Consider the following 21,625-nt stretch of genomic DNA (forward strand, 5'->3'; position numbering starts at 1 on the left):
AAATCCTTTTGTCACACAATATTTTTTACATCTGTGTGTTTATGTATGCTTGAATGGCTTGTTACATGAAAATGAATAAATATAACATTTGCCCATTAAAACATATTTAGGCTGCTTTATATATATATATATCCCTGAAAGTAAGGGCAACTTTATCTTACTGGAAATTAAAGCTCCAAGTTGTTTTAACTTGTCAACCTCCTCGGACTCAGAACAGAAACAACCCCAAATACACATGTTCCATAACACTGCCTAGCTAAATCTACATTCTGTTACTATTACAATCTATTACTGCCTTGTCCCACTTTGCCAATACTTCTCTTATAAAAGCTTCCCTTTCCCTTGAGTTTTCTGAAGATGATAATTTGAAATGTAAAGGTTTCCTCTGTCTTCCATCAAAACGGGGCTTGAATAAAAATTATTTTCCTGCCACCCTGCCTCCTGAGGTTTTGGTGGAGTGAGGAGGGGTAAAACCCTGCCTTTTGTCCTCACAGGGAACAGTTCTGTGCAACAATACTGTGGGCAATTTGGAGGGAGAAAAGGGGAAAACATGTTTAAGAGTTCCAGCACTTTATTGTTGTTCAAGAACAAGCATACAACATTTACTCTTTCAAGTGTTTCTACAAATAGGCAGGTCATTTTATAAGCTAAATTGGTGGAATTTTTATAAGCACTGATGGCCTGGCCAGGAACTATCACTTTTTACCATCTCCAATTCATTCTACCTGCTACAGTCATGGGGAGTTGTCAAAACACAAATTAAGTCATGTCACCATTCTTTGAGAATGAATTTTTAAGTCTCCCATTACAGCAAGAATCAAGTCCAGTCTCCCTGTCAAGGCTTGCAAAACCCTACCCAGCTGGGCTCCTGCCTTCTCCTCTTCTCATCTCCCGTTGTCTCAGCTTCACCATCTGGCCCTTCCTGCAGGGCCAAACACATCAAGTTCTTCCCCACTGAGGAATTTGTGCACAAACCCTTTTCTGTCTGGAATTCACATCCCTCATTTCCATCCTAATTTTGTGCTCAGTAAAAATTCATCTTAACTCATTTCCTGATGGAAAGATCACCAACTGATTAGCCTCAACTGGTTCTACACTTTGTTTCTACACTGACTCCTGGCACACTGTGCTAATCCTTTACAATGCCTATGAGCAATTCAAATTCTTTTTTTTTTTTCAAATTCTTGCTATTGGTATAATTCATTTGATGTCTTATTTCTGAACTGAGACATACAAGAACACCAAAAATGTAGCCACTTTCCCTTAGCACCTTCCCAAGGCTTCCCTAGTGCCAGGAGCACATGGCTAGGGTCAATGCAGTTACCTGTTTACTCACTGACCAGATGCAATTATGATTAAAAGTACTTGTATTGACCTCACTCAGGATCTCATATGAGTTTTTTTTCTCTGCATTATGAATGTGTAAAACAAATCAGAACACAAACTCATAAAGGTGAGCTTTAAGTCAGTGTCGAATTTCTGGCTATAATCATCACCATTGTCATCATTTTGTTAGCTTTTCATATAGATTTCTATGATTCAGAAGAAATGATGTCTGTAAGATAGATAATTTTATTACATTATCAACTTTTTTAAGAATTTTGCTCAGATTTGTTCATATATGTACTAGAGTTTTAGATTTTATTCTTAGTCCAATTATTTACTTAATATTTGTAATGCTTAATTTGAATTGTCAACTTGATTGGATTAAGAGACCTCAAAGATTAAAAGGCTTCAGGGTGTGTCAATAAGGGTATGTCTAGGAATGTTTGGCATGTGGGATATCAAACTGAAGTGAAGACCCTCCCTAAGCACGGGCAGCACCATCCTATAGGATGATGGCTTGGATGGAATAAAAATTGAGCTGGCTGATGTTATTTGCAGAAATAATGAGATGTTTCATCATATAATGGTCAAATCTACTTTCATTATTATCACTATCACTAAAATTTATAATTTTTTTCAAAATGAATGAGATACAAGCTTTATTTATGATCTTCCAAAGATGGAGTAGGTAATGAATGGTATGTGTCCCTTGAACCTCTGATTCCAATCATTTCTTCCCAAAAGGAGCCAATGATATTAGTTTCTCATTAAAACTTCAAAAGACATTTTATTTGTACAATGTATATTTGCAGATGATAATTTCACTTTTAATAGTGGTCAATCATATATACTATTTTGGACTTTGTTTTTACATAAAAATTTATCTTCAAGATCCTTTGTATTAGGGTACCTAGAGTTCCATGGCATTTTGTTTCCTGGCTATTCCAGTATTGACACATATGAAAATTTATAGTACCAATTTTATGTAGGTGACATTTACATAGTTTCCGAACTTTTCTGATTAAAATCAATGCATTTAAGAACCTCTTATGTATGTAAACTATTGCAAATGTGAGTTTACTAAAACTAGCATTATCTGAAAATGTTTCCAAGCATTTGTTCCATCTAAGGCAGGTCATGCACTGATATCTTCTAGCAAGCACTTTTTAGGTTTAAAACTTTGCAGAATTAAAATGAAAAACTTGAGCACCAAAATAGGCCAAAGCATGTACCACAAGCCACATTTTTCCTTACTTCTTTCTAAACAGTGAGTAAAGTCCTTTTCCAAGTTTACCAACAGAACTACCAAGAGAAAATAATGCATTTAGACCATTGCCAAATGATTCCAATGCTTGAAAAATCCAGGGAATTTTACTCTCCTTTGTATTATCAATCATATATCTCAGTTGATTAATTGTTGCATTCATTTCCTCAGATTTCCTCTTGAATCCTTCCTCAAGCAAATCCTTTTGAACCTAAAATAAATAGAATTGAAAGGGGTGTAAATATTTTATAATTTTGATACTTTGAGTTATACTTTGTTTAAAAAACTTTGTCAACATGTCTTATTTTCTCCCTAAAATGTTTTCTCAATTACTGTAGGATAATTTAGCAACAAAGACTATCATCTGAGCTAGACCTAGACACTACCAGGAAGTAACATTTCCCACTTTACTAATATTCACCCACCATTACAGATTGGCTGGGTGCTAACCAAGGTGTGAGAACAAATTCATATTCTTGCCAAGAAATGTTATTGGTCTGAATAAACAGATTCTCAGTCCCACTGGGATGGCATGGTCACCATCACATAGCAATGATGAGAACACATTATCTGATCCAGAAATCTATTACCATATAATTTCCAAATGGACAATGAGGGATTTCTTCTCATGCCCTGTGCAGCTGTTTACATCTGGATTTAACTGCAGCAAGTTTAGAAGCTGTCACTTTCCTGGATTTCTACTTCTGTCAGTGCAGATCTGCCTTAAGGTCTTTGAGTAGAAATAGGGCTCCAGACAACATGGGACTTGGTGATGCTAACCAATTGCTGTTCCCATCTTGACTACAGCTGGTTAAAATCTGTCTGCTTAGTCAGGCCCTCATGAAATTTTTTTGTTTGTTTATTCCTTTTATTCATTTACCAAATACTTGAATGTAAAACCTTAACATTCAATCATTTTACCACTACACCTCTTATATACATCTCTAAACAATGTTAATATTTGTCTTATATAAACACAAGGGCTTTATCATATTTATCAAAATAATTTCACATTATCTAATGCTTCAAATTTCCTTGATTGTTTCAAGTATTCTGGAAGTTGTTTTGTTCAAATCAGGGTCCCAAAAAAGTTTATATACATTTGGTTATTAGGTCTGAACTATCTTTTAATCTAGAAAAGTTCACCTCACTACTACTGCCATGACTTCTCCTTCTCTTCCTTCTTATCCTCCTCTTTCTCCTTCTTTTCTTTTTTTAATACCATTGATTTGTTTCAGACTGAGACAATTGCCCTATAGAATGTCCCGCACTCTAGATATCACTGTCATAAGATTATTTTAAAATCTCCTTAAACAGCAGCTTACACCATGTATAAAATCTAAAGATTTAAGGGACTATAAATGACTCTGCAGAGTCTAAATACAGAATACAATTTTTTAAAAAAATCTTTTTACAAGAGAATTCAGGGCTTGCAATAAATCACAGGCAACACATGGTGATTATCTTCCTTCTGTGAGCTGAGTGTAATTTGCACTATTCCTTCTGGGGCCCCAGGACTATCAGAACTACTGAGCAGGGCATCACCCACCTTCAGCTGGTGCTCCAACATGGTGTTCTGGTTTTTCAGGAGCTCTTCTCTCTCCTCCTCCAGCTTCTTTTTCAGTTGCTCCACGTTTTCCTTGAAACTCCTCTCTTGAGCCTCCATCTGTTGCTGTTGTTCCTGTAGTTTCTGTCTTGAAAGCTCCTCTTCCCTCTCAGCCGCCTCCTTCTTGGCCCGCTCCTCTGTCACAGGAAAGTTTTAGAGAAGGAAGAAAGAAACAGCAACTATACTAGAATTTCCTGAGCTCAGAGACCAAACCAAATCTGAAAGGCAGGGCAAGGCAGGAAATCACAGAATTCACATCAAGTGCACGTTTCAGACACTGATAGGAAAGGTCCTGCCCATCAGGTTGAGGTCTGACCTCTACTTCCCCTTGCTCCTCACACATTCAGCAGAGCATGCATTCCACAGAGAAGGGAAAGCTCGCAGTTTGGAGAAGGTCTTCCTGTCAGACCTGTCAGAAGGCTTTACAGGAATCCAACCACCACCTGGGAGTGGAGTCCTGTCCCTGTACCTGCAATGGCCTTCTCCTTATCACTGAGGGCTTTATCTGCCTGCAGGATAGACTTCTCTGTTACTGTCTGTGACTGCAGAAACCTCTGGAAGACCTCGCCTGCCTGTGGAGCCAAGAAGAAGCAAAAAACTTAGATTTCATTGGAAGACCACTTCTGTAAGAACAATATATCAGCCAGAGGCAGTGGTGCACACTTATAAATCCCAGCAACTTGGGAGGATGAGGAAGGAGGGTTGCAAGTTCAAAGCCAACCTCAGAAACTTAGCAAGGCCCTAAGCAACTTCACAAGACCCTGTCTCAAAAATGTAAAAATAAATAAAAAGGGCTGGGGATGTGACTTAGGATCGTTAGGCACCCCTGGATTCAATCCCCAGTCCTCAGCAAAAAATAGAATAAAATAAAACAAACAAAAACCACACATGTCCATATCATTTTGGCTTCATGGTTAAAATTTCAGTGATTCCCTTCTAAGTGACCAAGCTCCTCAGTGTGACCTGAGACCCTCCATATCTCCTCTTACTGCCCCTTCCTCCCCTTCTTCCAAAGCTTTTTCCCTCCACCTGCTCTAGGCTCCTCCTAGTCTAAATGATGTGAAATTGTACAAATTATAATCTCTAATGCTTTCACGTGTTTGTTTTCCAATGTGAAATGCTGCCTCTGGTCTGTGCTGCTGCTTTCTCCCACCACTGGCTGGGTATAACTTTGGACCAGTTATTAAATCTGTCTGGGCCTCTCAGTTCAGATGTATAAAATGTTCACATGAGGAGAGGTATTACATAGAGTTGTTTGGGGAACTAAATTAAAAGTTCTCAGGAAAAAGCATATCACCATGTCTATAGTCAATAGAATATGAAATGTTAATTGTGCCATTATTGTGTTTCCTGCCACCACCTATGTAGCCTGTTGTCCCTGGCTCATAAGTGATATCACTCAATATGTCCATTTAGTTGACTCTTTCTTACCTTGATCAGCCCTGAGAGCGAAGGCTCTGACTGAACCTTGGGAATCACCAGCACTTGGCACATTTCAAATAATGTGGATGAAGAAATTCATAAGTTCTTTCTGTCTTTCCTGAATTTCTGAAATCCATAATACCTTTGGAAATGAATACTTCCACTCTCAGGTAAATATAATAAATAGGAAGCATTCGAAGACTAAGTGGGGTCAGGGAGTAGCTCAGTGGTAGAGCACTTGTCTAGATAGCACAAAGCCCTGGGTTTCCATCTCCAGCTCTGGGGAAGAGGGAGGGAGATAAAGAGGGAGGGAGGGAGATATCATGCTTTCTTATCACGAGTAGATTTAAGAGATCCTTTGACTGTTCTCTAAGCTCCCCATGTCCCCTTACTCCTCACCTTGACTCCTTTCCTGGGCACTTGCAAATAGTTCTGTTCAACATTTTCTCTTGCTTTCATGTAGAGCTTGTGGCCTCCAGGAACAGAGAAAGTTCCTGCAGAAATGCTTTCCATTAGGGTCTTTGAAAGCCGAGTCAGTTCAGCCTGGCAGCATTTTTCAGAGGTCTCCTCATTCTTCAGCAAGAAATAGTTCTTCTTCTCCTCTATTATTTTCTGCAATGCAATTATAGACACATGTTACTGGAAGATAGGAATGAAAAAGATAAAACTCCAAAGAACCTTATAGAAGGGTCAATCTAACTATATTTATGATGAGAAAAGCATTCAAATGGAGTAAGTCTTGGGATGAATCAGAAATCACAAAACTTGACTCATTACATCCCTGAAAATCCTCTGCAAGTCTACAGGAAAATTTCTTAAACTTCCTGGGCCTCAAAATGCTCATCTGTGTGATGAAGGGATTGCATTCCAGAAGCTCCGTGGTGTCTTGCCAGCTGTGGAGTGCTGTGATTCCATCTTCAATGATGCAATGAAACAAGGAATAACATAACATGAACAGCAACGTGGAAAGAGGGTCTGGTGAAAGAAACTTTGGTTCCTAGGAAAAGGAGAGTGTGCACAGAAGAAGAAACAGTATGGGGGTGACTTGCAAGTGTTCCAGGCTGGCTTATCACCCATAGAAGGATTTTCCAATATTCATTAGAAGCGTTCAGGGGGATATTGATACAGATTTGACTTCAGTCATCAGATTGTTATGGAAGATATCTATTCTGGTTTTCCTTCAGTCATCTGAGAGATTTCTGGATAATGTGCCCCACGTTTGGGGGAAGGGGCAAAGAGGGATATATGGTCTTTGGGAACTGTATTCCTCATGAGAATCCAAAGTGCTTTATCCTTGAATTAGAGAGAGGAACCCTGAGGTCCATAAAGGCACCTGTAGGCTTCATTTTCAAGGGAACAATCAGAAAAGGTAATAACTAAGACAATTACCGCCAGTTCCTTTTGGAACTCCTGATTTTCGTCCTTGAAGGAGTGCTCCATGAAGACTGTGATGGCTTCCTTCTCACAGGCTGCGTGCACCTCCAGCAGCTCCTGGAGTGTGTCTGTGGGGAACTGCACCCGCTGGGCCATCTGCTCACTGTAGTGGTCGGCTGCCTTCTGCACAGCTGCTGAGTTCTCACGCTGGGCCAGAGTGGTCACCGCATTCTCCAAACAAGGCACTGATCCACTAGCGATGGTATCTACATAGGTCACCACCAGAGTCCCCAGGCCTGAGGAAGCCAGAAATTTTAGGGGATAAATTGGAATCTATAACTCAATAAGATCCAAGATTCTAAGACAATATTTCTAAAACCTCATATACATAAAAACACACATGCCTACCTCTTTCTACTATCATCACTTTGGTGTTACTATTGACCTCAGTTTTATGGTTCTCTAGGCAACAGTATTTAAAATGTTAACTATCCACCTCCCTCTAATATACTAAGTGTATATGGAAAACATAGCATCTCAATTAAAAGTCAAAGGAAAACACATTACATTGGTTGACCAATGAGGAAAGATATATCAGATTATATTTATTGCCAAAACTTTCAAAGGATTTTCAGGTGTTTACAGGCCACCATTTATATATGAACTACTATAAATTTCCAAAATACACATCATATTCTCCTTAAAAACAACACTTAACATATAAGAATTCCCCTAAGGATGTGGCTCAAGCGGTAGCGCGCTCGCCTGGCATGCGTGCGGTCGCCTGGCATGCGTGCGGCCCGGGTTCGATCCTCAGCACCACATACAGACAAAGATGTTGTATCTGCCGATAACTAAAAAATAAAAAAATATTAAAATTCTCTCTCTCTCTCTCTCTCTCTCTCTCTCTCTCTCTCTCCACTCTCTCTTTAAAAAAAAAAAAAAAAAAAAGAATTCCCCTAAAAAATAGTATCTGTTTTTATACCCTGTTAGTGATTTTTATTATCAGTGGAGGATTTTTCAGATATGTGGAAGCCACAGATACCAATAACAAAGGGCACAATTTTACAGATCTGTAAACCCTAACAAGTAACCTGATTTAAAATTATTCGTATTTCTCCAATTATCAAACAAAACTAATGGAAACACATTATATAGTATATTCAACATGTATTCGTCAACACAGAAATATGAAAAGACTCACGATTGCCAGTAACCACAATTCCCTCTCTGAGTGTCTTGATCTTTGCCTGGGTAAAGATGTAAGAACTGAAACTATTTGTTTGTTCCTGGAATTTAGGATCCAGTTGGTCTTTTGAGAGGCTCTCAATATGGGCTAGGTGTTCTTTGTTATTTGTTGGCCGGTCAAAGACAAAACACTTCCGTTTTGGAAAGAAATTCCTGATGCATTCCCTGGGCTGATTGAACATTGCAACTCTGGAGCCGTTCCCTGAGGGATGGGGAAAACAGAGAATACAGTAGAAATTGTCTTAGGACCGGGAACTAAAGATTTTTTGACAGGGGTTGTTGTATCTTTGCAGTTAATATATACTGTTAAAGAATTGTTTTAACATTAATATTCAATACCTATTTGCACACCAAACTTGTGCCAATGATGTAACTCTGACAAGAGATTTAGATCCTAGCAGAAAAAAAATATCTAGACTGATATCCCCAGACCTGAACATGGTACCAGTATATAGAGTTGTTATTTATTATATGTTCACTGAATGAATGAAAGGTTAAACATAAATCTCTGGTCCACTCAATCCCTTGCAAAAATTGAGCTGTGGGACCAGAAAGAAGACACACAAATAAGTGATAATGGAGCAATATCAGAAATAACATTAGGAATACTGAGAACGATACCATAATTCATTAAAGAAAACTACTTTTGTGATAAAACGAATTCATTTTTTAAAAAGCCAAATAAATAGAAAGAATGAAATAGTTGTTACCAGGGGGTGGGGAAGAAATGGGAAATGTAGGTCAAATATTAAAGTAACAGATATGTAGGAAGCAGAAGTTTAGGGATCTAATGTCCAACATGAGAACTATGGTTAATAAAACTACTATATTTGGGATTGTTATTAAATCAAATCAACTAACTATGTGAGATGATGGATTGATTATCGGCTTCACTTTACTAATCACCTTACTATCTATATATATCCCATAATATTGGGATGTAATATAACAATGTAGTTTGTTTTTTTAAAAAATAACTTTCACACAATGTTAGCTATTTGTAGCAAACACTTCCAAAGACCAAAAGTAAACAGAATGTGATTTTTAAAATTTCAGACAGAGGTCTATATTTGATTTGACTGTTTGCTTTTCTGCCTACCAATTTTTCAATTAATGTTTTGAGAAAGCATAGAGAGAAAAATGAAAGCACAAAAGAATAAATCAGAATTGGTATTCTCACAAGATTTCTTTAGGTATGCACCCATGCAAATAATTTACATATAAGCAATATGTACACCAATTAATATAAATTTTTAAAATAATACCATGAATAAATGTGTTGGAATTAAGAGAAAGCCATCATATACAAGTAAAATGAGTGTTCTTATAATCATAATAAGTATTGGAAAGGAATAAATAGAAAAGATACATGCTTCTTCAGGCCTATTTAGAACACAATGGTATGAGAGTGATAATGGACCAATATCAGAAATACCATTAGGAATACTGAGAGTACTGGCAAGTGAACTCAGGGCCGTTCCAGGGAGTTACATACCCTAATCTTTTTAGTTTTCATTTTAAAATAGGATCTTGCTAAGTTGCCCAAATTGGCCTCAAACTTGAGATCCTGTTGCTCTAAGCAGGGGCCATTACCATTGAGCTATATCCCCAGCCTTTTTTATTTCTTTTATTTTGAGACAGGTCTCATTAAGCTTGAACTTGAGATTGTGCTGCTCTGTACTCCGGAGTGCCAAGAATTACAGATGCCACACCTGGATCACAAAGGTATTCATATGAATGGAATAAATACACTAGTATTTTAAAATTAGAAGAATTATCTGTGTGAAATACATATTTTTTCATGAGATGGGCTTTGGATTATAATTTCATGTCTAACAATTTTGAGGCCATTTGTTCTAAACAGAGGAAAGCAGATGCCAAAGAGGGTACAGAAGTGTCTAGTCACTAGAAAGTTTTAGCCTCCATTGTAATCAGGAAACTAAAGTAAAAATTGTTTAAAAGAATTTGGTTTTGAATAATTTCATTGTACTTTAGGCCTTACATTTCTTAAGTAAACATCAGTTCCTGGAGCTCTTCAACCTATACTCCACTCACCATTGCTGCAGACCTCAGTTCAGTCTCAAATACTAATGGAACCCCAGAAATGATGGGCAGGTTTCAGTGATCCCACCCACTCCTGAGCCACACTCTGGTACCTTTAATCAGCTTCAAGGCTTTCTCCAGGTACTGGTCTTCTGTGATGAGCTGACCATCAAACTTCAGCTCCAGGGTGAAATCCCGGACAGTCCAGACAAAGTCTGGAAAGAAACTCACAAACTCTGTGCAATCTTCTATTTCATCAGGATCTGAGGAGGACTTTGCCCTGATTAATTCTGTCAGCTCTGTCACATAACTAGGTCTTGGCTGAGGAAAAAAACATCATTTCCGTGTTTCCCTATTAAAGAGTTCTAATAAACGGCCTCTTTTGCCATAGGGGCTCGCTGTTTCACCAGAAACTACTAATTGACAGGGCAAAAGATAATGACTTAATATTCATTCCCCTAAACTCAATGACAGGGAGGTTGAGTTCCTGGAAGGATACTGCAGCTGGTCCAGGGCCTGCTGATTGATGGTGCCCATGCTGTTGTAGACAAAGGTGCTGCTGAGAAGCACGGCCAGGGCAAAGATCCAGGAGTCATTCTTAGGGTCACCCTAGGAAGCACATTACAGCAAGGAACTTAGGAGTTATGTCTTACAAATTCATTCAGACCTTTATTCTGTCAGTCTTTCATTTATGGGTTTACTAATAGGAATTCATATGCAATAAAGAAAGACCTGAACAAATAACAGCTTTGACAATTATAATGTTTCTTAGAATCATAATTTCTTCATATGATGATTCTCATCTTACATAGCTTTATTTTTCTCAATGAGATGAAACAAGATAATATACCTACATAAACTTGTACTCTATTGGGTTCTCAATACGATATTCATTCAATCATTGATGTTAGCATTTCTTCATTCTCTCTATATATTTATTGACCATAGACCATTTAAAACATATAAATATCAGAGTAGGGATAGCTGGGCATAGATGGCTACTGATCCCACTGATCTTAGATTTAGAAAAACAAATTTCACAATGACAAGTTACTTTGAGATGACTAATTCAAAGCAATGAAGATATTCACAATAATAAATACAACACAGATAATAATATCTATAAAAATTTGGATCTTAGTAATTTATATAAGTAGTGAAATCCATAGCCGTTATATTAAATTAAGAAGTACAATTAAAAAAAAAAAAAGAAGTACATGTCAATCAAGAAAGAACAGAGCTATGAAAGTTGGAGAAAAACATGTATGAAGCCTTCCTAGAGATCATGAGCTGACCATTAAAGAGTTGGCAGAAGGTTTACAGAACAAATAAAGATGATCCTACAAGTAGAAAGATCCACAAAAACAAAACTAGAGATTGTAGGAGTCTTTGCAGTGAAAATAGTTATTTTGTTTGACCGAGAAGCAAGTAAGAGCAGGAAACAATGCTGGATCGTGAGCGCTGACACAGGTTGATGAAGGGCATGAAAGGTCAGGCTAATTTGTTTCTATAAATTGTAGTATTTGTCTAAATTAAATCTAGAAATTACTTCTAATATAAAGAGTATATAAAGCTTGTTCCTAGAGAGCAAGGTAATAACAGATTCAGGCCTATAATATTCTATATAGCAATGTAAGGGTGGGGAGATTAACCTATTCATTTCCTTATTTCCCCAAAACCCTAATATTAAAAAGTAATCAGTGTTCTTAGAACTAGGACTTGTAGCAAACAAAAACCCATTTAGATAAGCACATACCATTGTTTGATAAATGGCTTTCAACTGTCTATGACAATGACATTCTTAAGTAAACAAAAAGAGAAATTCTAAAATCTATACAGGACCACAAAGGATACTGAATAACCAAACCAATCTTGAGCAAGAACAAAGGTCAAGGTATCACACTTCCTAATTTAAAATATTACAAAGCTACAGTGATCAAAGCAGTATGATAATGTTGTAAAAGCAGGCATCTAGACCCATGGAACTGAATAGCACCCAGAAATAAATCCATGCTTTAATAGTCAACTCAGCTTGGACAACAGTGCCAAGAACACACAATAGGGACAGAATGGCCTTGTTAACAAATGATGTCAGAAGAACTGGATATCCATAGCCAGAAGAGTGTTTAAAACTGAAGTCAAATTAGATTTGAGACTTGCGTGTAAGCACTGAAAGTGGATGTACTACTGTGTGTTATCCAAAGGAAATGAAGTGGAGGCATGGAATCAAACCAAGTGTTCATCAATGGATACATGGATGCAGAAAATGTGGGAAATGCACACACCAGAATACCACACATCCATAAAAGTGAGGAAATCTTGTCATTTGCAACAACATATATGAACCTGCAGGACTTTAAGCGAAATTGAAATGAAGAGAGACACAAAAAGGCAAAGACCACCTGACCTCACTTGTATGTGGAACTTAGAGAAGTTGCATCCATACAAGTAGAGAGTGGAATGGTTGTTGAAAGGGTGATTCAAAAGGAGGGAAAGGGTCATAGAGAAATGTTGGTCAAAGAACACAAAATTTCAGTTAGATAGTAGGAAAAAAATGACCATGTGTCCTGAAATTTCAAGAAGAAAACAGGCAAAAGCTTTTTAACATTGGTCTAGCCTTGGTTTTTGTGGAAATGACACCAAAAGTGCAGACAACAAAAGCAAAATTAGACAAGTAGGAGAGCATCCAACTAAAAACCTTCTTGCAAGCAAGAAAAACAATCAGCCATGTAAAAAGGAAACTACAAAATGGGATAAAAATATTAGCAAACCATATCTGATAAGGGGTTAATATTCAAAGTATATAAGAAATTCATATAACTCAACAGTAAATCAAGCAACTCAATAAATATAAGAAATTGACTTGAAAATACATTTCTCAAAAGTTAATATACAAATTGCCAATGGGTACATGAAAAGATATTCAACCTCACTAGTTATCAGGGAAATGAAAGTCAAAATTACAATGAGCTATCACAACAATTAGGATGGCTATGAACAAAAAGACAAAAGATGACATGTGTTGATGAGGGTATAGAAAAAAGAACACTTGTATGCTGTTGATTGCAATGTAAATTGGTATAGCCATTATGGAAAACATTCTGGAAATTCCTCAAAAAAATAGAAGTACCATATAATCCAGCAATATCACTTCTCAAGAGCCAAAGGAAGTAATCGCAGTATCTCAGAGAGATACCTGCCCTTCCATATTTATTGCAGCATTATTTCACAATGGCCAAGGTACAGACGTTTATCAAGGAATAAATGGGTAAGGAAAGTGTGGAGTATGAGTACTCAAACCTAAAAGAATGAAGGAAATCATGCCATTTGCAAAACATGAATGAAAATTGAGGGCATTATGCTAAGTGAAATATGCCAGGTACAAAAAGAAAAATACTATCTCATCTCATTCAGGTATGGAATGTAATATGGTCCAATAGTCAAATCCATAGCAGCAGAGAATGGGATGGTGTGTTCTGGAATCTGGAGGGTGGAAGAAACAGGGAGATACTGGTCAAAAAGTACAGAGTTTCAGTTATGTAAAATAAATAATTTCTAGAGGTCTAAGGTATAGCATGGTGACTCTAGTTAATACTGTATTGTATACTTGAATTTTGCTAAGAAGTTCTCTTAAGTGTTCTCACTATAAAAGCAAAAAGAAAACTAAAAATTAATACATGTATTAATTTGTTTGTACCGATCATTTCACAAAGTAAATCAAAACGTCAACTTGTGCACCTTAAATGCATACAATTTTATTTGTTAATTATATTTCAAAGAAGCTGACAAAAAGTAATCACAGAATATCTAAATCCTTATGCAAAAAAGGGGAGTATATAAATTTAGACGCTTTTCTCAAATAAGTCTCAAAATAAAGCATAAAAAGCCAGATCAGAGGCTGGAACTGTAGCTCAGTGGTAGAGTGCTTGCTTAACACATGTGAGGCACTGGGTCTGATCCTCAGCACTACATAAAAATAGATAAATAAAATAAATGTATTGTGTCAAAAAAAAGAACAGGTCACTCGCTTTACCTATTGTTAGAAAGCTACAATATCAAAAATCCATCTTAAAATGTGTATTATAAGTCAAAAATACGATTTGATAGAACCAGCAGTCACAGATTTCTCAAAGACTTCAGAATGTTTGTAGTTTGAAAGGTGGATCAGGAGGCTTTCCTCATCCACAGGGATGAGGCTGATACCTCTTCACCCTCCTATCAAACTCCCCTTACACTTAACTATTTGATCAAGTTGGGATGTGCTGTGTGGATCATTTTTCAAGCTATTAGAAGTGCTAATGGATGACAGCACTCAGAGGTCAGCACTCAATGAGAAAGGCTTCCAGACTTCCAAGGACTGATCAGCACCAGGGATCAAGGTCCAATTTCCTTGTCTCAATACAGGATCCCTCCAAAGGGCCAACCCAGCGACAGATTTCCCCTTGGAACTGACAGGGGTCAGGCACTACACTGCAGCATGGGACCTTCCTCTCTCCAACCTGCTTCTTTCCCAGGCCTTCTATTTAACTTGAAGCATAGGTGTGGTCTCCTCATGGGGCAGCAGGTAATTTTTGGAGGACAGAGCCTTTACTTGGTCAGTAATGCCAATCTACTGAGCCCAGAAGGCTAGAACTTAGCTACTCAATATTTTTTTTATTATATTGAATCAAAGCATTCACCCTTCTGAAGCAAAATTAAAGATAGGCAGTTAGTGTAGATAGTGATGTGGTCAGATTAAGAAAATGGAGGCCAATTTGGGTCCAGGAAGTTAAAGACTGTCCCTGGAGATTGGAATGTTAATGCCTCCAGAGCCCTTTGGGCACCAAGATCACCTGCCTGTACTGCCTCTACCAAAAGGTTGTTAAGGAAGCTTCCAGTGAGCAGGCAGGAAACTGCTAATTAATGCCTCCCAGGTTGCCCATTCCCTTCCTGCCCAGATCACTCCACCTTGGCCAGTCCAACCTACCTGCTTCTCATCTTTTTTACCATTCCACCTAGATCTCTTGGGCAAGAAGGAGAGAGATAAGGGGGAAGAGGTCATGAGAACAAAGAAAACCTAAAATGTATAAAAGGGGCAAGATGCTGTCACTTCTTGGGATACCAGGATACCAGCCATGGCCCCCTTCTCCTAGGAGAAGTCTGTGTTACTATTTTTTAAAATAAAATTGCTTCCCATACTTGCCTCGGCTGCTTCTATAATGTTCAAACTTCCACATTTGAGGAAGCAGAACTCCTCAATGATAAGGAGTGGTATTGCTAACCATCAAGAAATAAAACATTCTATTCACCATACCTCTATCTTATCTGAGCTGAAGGTAAGATTAGACTACCAGTTTGCCTTATTCACTATAGGTCTATTTCTAGGTGGTAGATCAAAGCAGTTAAATTGTAAAGGGTCATAAAGCAATAAGGAGAAAATTCAGCATACAAAGGATCTGAGACTCCCTCCCTCACCTTTTCCACATCGCCCAGGCCCTCAGTGTCCAGAAGAACCAGGGTGTGATTTTGCTTGATGGGGTGGGGCACACACCACATCCAGATGCCCTTGGTTTCCGATTGCACTGTGGAGCCCAAAGGAAAGCCTGCAAGGGAAGGGGAGAATAACATACGCTGAGAGCAGAACTCCTAAGCAGCCTAGAACCCACAGAGCCTGAGATCTTGGATTGTGTGTACCCCAACAGCCAAGATGGTGGAATCTCTACTTCCTAAGAATGCCTTATTTTGCAAGTCACCTATTTTAAGGAGCAGAGGATCAGTCATTAATCTGAGAATGATGCCACTTGAGGGTTCTAGATGAAGACAAAGAGGCATTCATGAACTAGACAAAATGGAGGTCACTAGTAAGAAGCATTTTAAAGAAATGGTGAGGTTCAGAGATCTGCAGATTAAAGATAGACGTAAGAACAAAAAAAATGAAAAAAAGGAAGTTGGAATACTATTTTTTTGCATTGAAAAATAAGTGAAAGAACAAGCAAAAAAGAAAAAGAGTAGTTGCAATAGGAAGTGAAATCCAGGGAGGATTTTTAAGATGACAAATATTCAAAGATCTTTACAATGTTGATGAAATATTACATAGAGGGGAAAAAAATATTTTATATAAGACAGAAGAAACATTTATGGAAGTGTTAGAAAAGATGTGGATGTTAGAAAAGATACAACTGTGAACACCAGTAGGAGAGACTTTCCTTAATCAGAATAAAGAAAAGAATATGGGGAAAGATTACAGTAAAGTAGTAATTTGGCCATGAGAATTAGAATGAGAAAATTCCTTTACTGAGAAAAGTTGGGTCCTCCCTTCATTTGAGTGAGAATCATCACTAAGAAGCTGAGATTCAGTTGGAGACAAGCAACTGGCCCTGCCCAGGACATCACTCACCACAGTTCTGTCCTGCCAGACAGTTCATCAGGTAGGATTTTCCTGTACGGTACAGTCCAACAATGGCCACCACTATGACTGGCTGAGAAATCTTCTCAAGAATTCTTAGAGCCTGCTGGTTCACCATCAGCTGCTCATTGTTATTTTCCACCAGACAAATGGGGCCTGACATTTTCGGTCCAGATGCCATAGCAACCTGCTAACCTGGAACAGCCTCCAAGTAGAAATAAGATTACAAAGTCATTCTCTATCTCAGAGTTATCCAACCACCCATCAACTTGGGACTAATGAGCCATCTGTCCTTTGTATGGGACTACACATAACTGAACAAGAGCAGACTTCAGAAGGTTTCCTTCATCATTCCCCAAAATCTCTAATGTTTTTGATGAAACATAAGGTGTTATCTTCTCTGAAATTTTTCTACAATAGTAATAATAAAATCCATGTAGTGTTACTGAGGGTCTAAAATATGCTAAAAATGGTAATGAATATTTTATGTACCTGCAAGTTAGAAATTATCCAGCCAACTTTGCAAGTGAGATAAATAAGCTTCACAAATGCTGAGTGAATATGTCACAGAGACAGGATTAAAAACCTAGACAATTGAACAGAATGGCAGACTAGGAAGCTTTAAGCTCTTGTTCCTTCCATGGAGATGTAAAAAAAAAAAAAAAGCTAAAATAATCTTATAGGAATTCTGAAAACCATTCAAAGAAACAGTGTGCAAAGCCACATTCAAAATAGAAGGAAATTCTATGTCTTTGCTTTCCCTTTCCCTAGCCACTCCCCAGGACATCACAGTCTTATTCTAAAGGTAGTAGTCTGATCCTGAATCCTCCCTACACTTTGAACTAGAGGGAAAGAGCAGATCTTATTAGCAATAGGCTAACCTGCCTGGGGGGCCTACTTTTCTAGTTTGTTTTTTACTAACTTGGATTTCAGATAACCATGATTTCTTGGATATGATACCAAAGCACAGGAAATAAATGAGAAACAGATAAACTATACTTCATTGAAAACTGTTATGCACAAAGGATGCTATCAATGGAGCAAAAGAAAACTCACACAAAATGGGTGAAAAATACTTGCAAATCATTTGTCTGATTAAGGATTAATCTCTAGACTATACGAAGATCTCATCAACAAGAACAGAAAACCCAATTTAAAAGTGGGCAAATGACTGAAATAGACATTTCTCCAAAGAAGATACACAAGTGACCATAACCACATTGAAATAGGCTCAACTCCACTAATAACTAGTGTAAAAGAATATTTAGAGATATAATAAAATTTTAGACTTCATTTGAATAAGATGTAATTTGTATTTGGGGAAATATCCAGATTGAAGATTGTTTGTTTTAGTGTTTGTATTCTGATAACAAAGTCTCAGAATCAAGTATTTATTAGAAAAATGTAGAAGCATGAGGAATAATTGTTTGATTACTGGTAGTTACAAATTTGCCTTTTATGGGTTAACATGTAACAAGTATTAGTCACATAATTATATGTTAATTGGTTACTTATGAGTAACTGAGGTTAGGTTTTTATTCCATTTTACATAAGCATTTACCCAAAATGATCCAAGTTTATTTTGTTTAGATTTGAAGCTTTCACAAGGATAATATTATTTTTAACATCTAGTTGGTTTTGTTTGCTCAGAAATTTTTCAGGCCAAGTCTCCATTTTAATCTTGCTTTAATATAAAGGAAATGCAAATCAAACCACAATATAGAGCCAGGTGTGGTAGCTCAGGCCTGTAACCTCAGCAGCTTGGGAGGCTGAGACAGGAGGATTGTGAGTTCAAAGCCAGGCTCTGCAAAAAGCGAGGCACTAAGCAATTCAGTGAGACCCTGTCTCTAAGTAAAATACAAAAAACAGGGCTGGGGATGTGGCTCAGTGGTCAAGTTCCCCTGAGTTTAATCCCCAAAACACTCTCCCTCAAAAAAAAAAAAAATCAATATGGTACACAACCATTATAATGGCTGCCATCAAAAATAAAATAACAATTCAAAATTTTTTTAAAGTGTTATTCAGCATGTGGATAAGTTAGAAACTGTGTGCTTTGGTACTAGAATCAGAAAGTTGTATGCCACTATAGAAAAGTATGGTTGTTTCTCAGAAAATCATCATACTACAGTGATGCAACCACATCAATTTTTATAGCAGAAAAATTTGTTATAGCCAAGCTATGGGGACAACATAGGTATTCATCAACAGATAGATGGATTAAAAAATGTGATATACATACACAATGGAATATTACTCAATCATAAACAAGAATGAGTTTATGGCATTTGCTGGTAAATGGATGGAACTGGAAAACATCACATAAGTAAGTCATATAAATCAGCCCTAGAAAGTCAAGGACTGAATGTTTTCTCTCATATGCAGAAACTAGATGAAAATAAGGGGGAAAAAAGAAAAAGAGATAGAGGAATACCATGAAAATTGAAGAGAGTTCAATGAAGTAAAGGAAAGGGATTGAGGGGGAAGGACGAGGAATAGGAAAAGGGAGAAACAGTGAAATTAATCTGACCAAACTTTCCTATGTATATATATGAATATACCACAGTGAATTTTACCTTTATATATTTAAATAATTTATGCATATAAATTTATGTATATAAATTATTTATATGTAAATAATTTTGTATCTTTATTGTATATTATATAATTTATATATTAAATATTATATATAATTTTTATTTTATATATATAGTTTTTCACTTTTTTATCTAGAGAGAGAGAGAGAGAGAGAGAGAGAGAGATAAAATATTTCAAGAAATATTCAAGAAACATTTACTGAATTCTGCATTGGGATACATGCTATTCTAAGACATAAACCCATAAATAAATAGAAGAAAGATAAGTAGGGTAAGGAGAACAGGGTGGGAGAAGGAGAGGCAAAGGAGAAATATGGGAACTGAATTGGAGCAAAGTTTATTCCATGCTTGTATAATTATGTCAAAAAGAACTCCAGGGCTAGGGTTGTGGCTCAGTGGTAGAGCGCTTGCCTAGCAAGCCTAAGGCATTGGGTTCAATCCTCAGCACCGCATAAAAATAAAATAAAGGTATTGTGTCCACCTACAACCAAAAAAAATATATATTTTTTTAAAAAAGAACTTCAATATTATGTATAACTGAAATGAACTAATTTTAAAAAATAGCTCTAAGATTCACGTGAGTTCACTTAAACCAGGAGTTTCCTCAAGCAAAGCCTAAGTTGGGTAATTACCGAGTTAATATGAGTAAAACTATAGGTCCAACCTGAAGGGTGTTCCGACAACTAAATGAAACAACAGAAGTTTATGTCTTAGAATAGCATGCAGCCCAATGCAGAATTCAGTAACAGTTTCTTGCATTAATGGAAATTAAGTTATAATAACCATACTAAGCAAATCGGTCCATTAGATCATATGTCTCAACAAAATCCGCACACTGTTAATTACTAAGAAACTAAAGCTGCAAATAAATTTTTCACAGGAACAGAACATTAATCAAGTTCAAACATGCTGTTCCTCTCATCTGGTTCTTCAACATGAAGAACATATAATCCCCCAGCATCAATGTTGTGATTCCTGGAATTGTTATATTTCTTCGAATTGGGAGGGCCCCCTCTCTGCAGTCAGAGGTCTAGCAAGATATGGCTGTTACTGCAGACAACTTTAGAAATATCTCTGGTTAGCTATGAATGAACTGCTGAGCATTTTAAATTCAAATTAATGATTATTCTTTTGGTCCTGTTGAGGAATGGTTTCAAACTTCAGTGTACATAAGAATCACCCTAAGGGATTATTAAAATGTAGATTCTTAAGCATCTACATTCTTAACAAGTGCTACAGGTGACTCTGATGTCCCTGTGAGAAACAAACATCACACTCACACACACACACACACACACACACACACACACACACACAGCATCTTGCCTATACAGTTACTTTGAACAACAAAGATCAGCACTACAGTAACTAAATTTGTTTCTACATGGGAATAGTTCTCACTCTAAAGATATCTTACATGTGACTACGAGAAAGATAAAAAGAGAAGTCTCTGGATTATAGTTGCCTTAAGTTCCTAGGCAGGGAACCTCTCCTTCTGCATATTCCAGATCTGTGAAGGGAACTGAAAGAGGTCAGCAGATGGCAGATGGGCTCCCATCCAGGGCTCTTTCCACTCCCCTAGCTTCTGCCTTGAGTTGAAGATGCAGGGAATTCAGGGAGCAAGGGCTTCTGTGTGTCTGGCTGTTACTTGGAAGCTGTCATTGGTCAAAGGGAGAAGCTGAGCTTCCCCAGAACTAAAGCCAGGGAAAGACCCTTGCAGGCTCAACAATGGGCTACCCTCCCTTCCTGGCCGGCCTCCAAATCAAGGCAAAAGTAAGACTAAGCCGCATGGAAGAAGAAGAAGAGGAAGAAGGAGGAGGAGGAAGAGGAGGAGCAGGAGGAGAAGGAGGAGGAGAGGAGGAGGAACAACATACCTGCCCCACTGAACTACAGCTCCTCAGCTGCCTCTAACTCTCCTTTCCAGTCATCTGCCTTCTTCCACTTCTGTCTCTCCTTTATATAAGCTGAAAAGTAAAACCAAAACTAAGTTAGCCCTTTCCACGAATAGAATACTGCAGACAAACTGAAATTAAAAGTAACTCACAGCATTGCTAAACCTAATAAAGACATGTCTGAAAAATCAGACCATAACTCAGGTACAGATGTTTGGTGTAGAAATAAAAGGACAGAAAAGCCAGACACTCCATGGTGACATCTCCGCCAATACAGTCCTGCCAAGTTTCTTTTTTCTCCCTCCCCTTGGAAGGCTTCCACAGGCTCCCTTTTAGATACATTGCTCCAATTGGCTTATGTTTCATTAAAAAAAAAAAAAGAGAGAGAGAGAGAAAATCTGTGTTGCAAATTTAAGCAAAGTTACATAAATCAAAACTACTTCAAGCATTTTGCTCTTAGTGGAAATCCCT

General features: G+C 37.4%; 1 protein-coding gene across 2 annotated transcripts; it reads right to left on the bottom strand.

Moving 5' to 3' along the window:
• Positions 1–570: 570 nt before the first annotated feature.
• Positions 571–21,419, bottom strand: LOC143405216 (guanylate-binding protein 6-like). 2 transcript variants are annotated; one of them, XM_076863609.1, is made up of 12 exons: positions 21,307–21,419; positions 21,137–21,226; positions 16,660–16,873; positions 15,738–15,865; positions 10,783–10,892; positions 10,397–10,593; positions 8,197–8,442; positions 7,008–7,288; positions 6,018–6,230; positions 4,666–4,768; positions 4,140–4,333; positions 571–2,801 (listed from the first exon to the last, which is right to left on the bottom strand). In XM_076863609.1, the coding sequence occupies exons 3-12, from the start codon at positions 16,847–16,849 to the stop codon at positions 2,577–2,579; spliced, it is 1,887 nt and encodes a 628-aa protein (XP_076719724.1). In that variant the 5' UTR covers positions 16,850–16,873; positions 21,137–21,226; positions 21,307–21,419; the 3' UTR covers positions 571–2,576. The 2 variants fall into 2 exon arrangements, with proteins under 2 accessions (XP_076719724.1, XP_076719725.1); XM_076863610.1 differs by having other exon boundaries at positions 21,349–21,410.
• Positions 21,420–21,625: the final 206 nt, after the last annotated feature.

The sequence above is a fragment of the Callospermophilus lateralis genome, chromosome 7 (assembly GCF_048772815.1).
Source record: "Callospermophilus lateralis isolate mCalLat2 chromosome 7, mCalLat2.hap1, whole genome shotgun sequence".
NCBI lineage: Eukaryota > Metazoa > Chordata > Mammalia > Rodentia > Sciuridae > Callospermophilus > Callospermophilus lateralis.

Bases quoted from the DNA above. Each gene is read 5' to 3' on its own strand.
- LOC143405216 (XM_076863609.1), bottom strand. From the start codon at position 16,849: ATGGCATCTGGACCGAAAATGTCAGGCCCCATTTGTCTGGTGGAAAAT. The intron at 15,866-16,659 runs GTGAGTGATGTC...CTTCCCTTGCAG, and splicing joins TCTGGCAGGACAGAACTGTG to GCTTTCCTTTGGGCTCCACA. The intron at 10,893-15,737 runs GTGAGGGAGGGA...TGTGCTTCCTAG, and splicing joins GCCTGGGCGATGTGGAAAAG to GGTGACCCTAAGAATGACTC.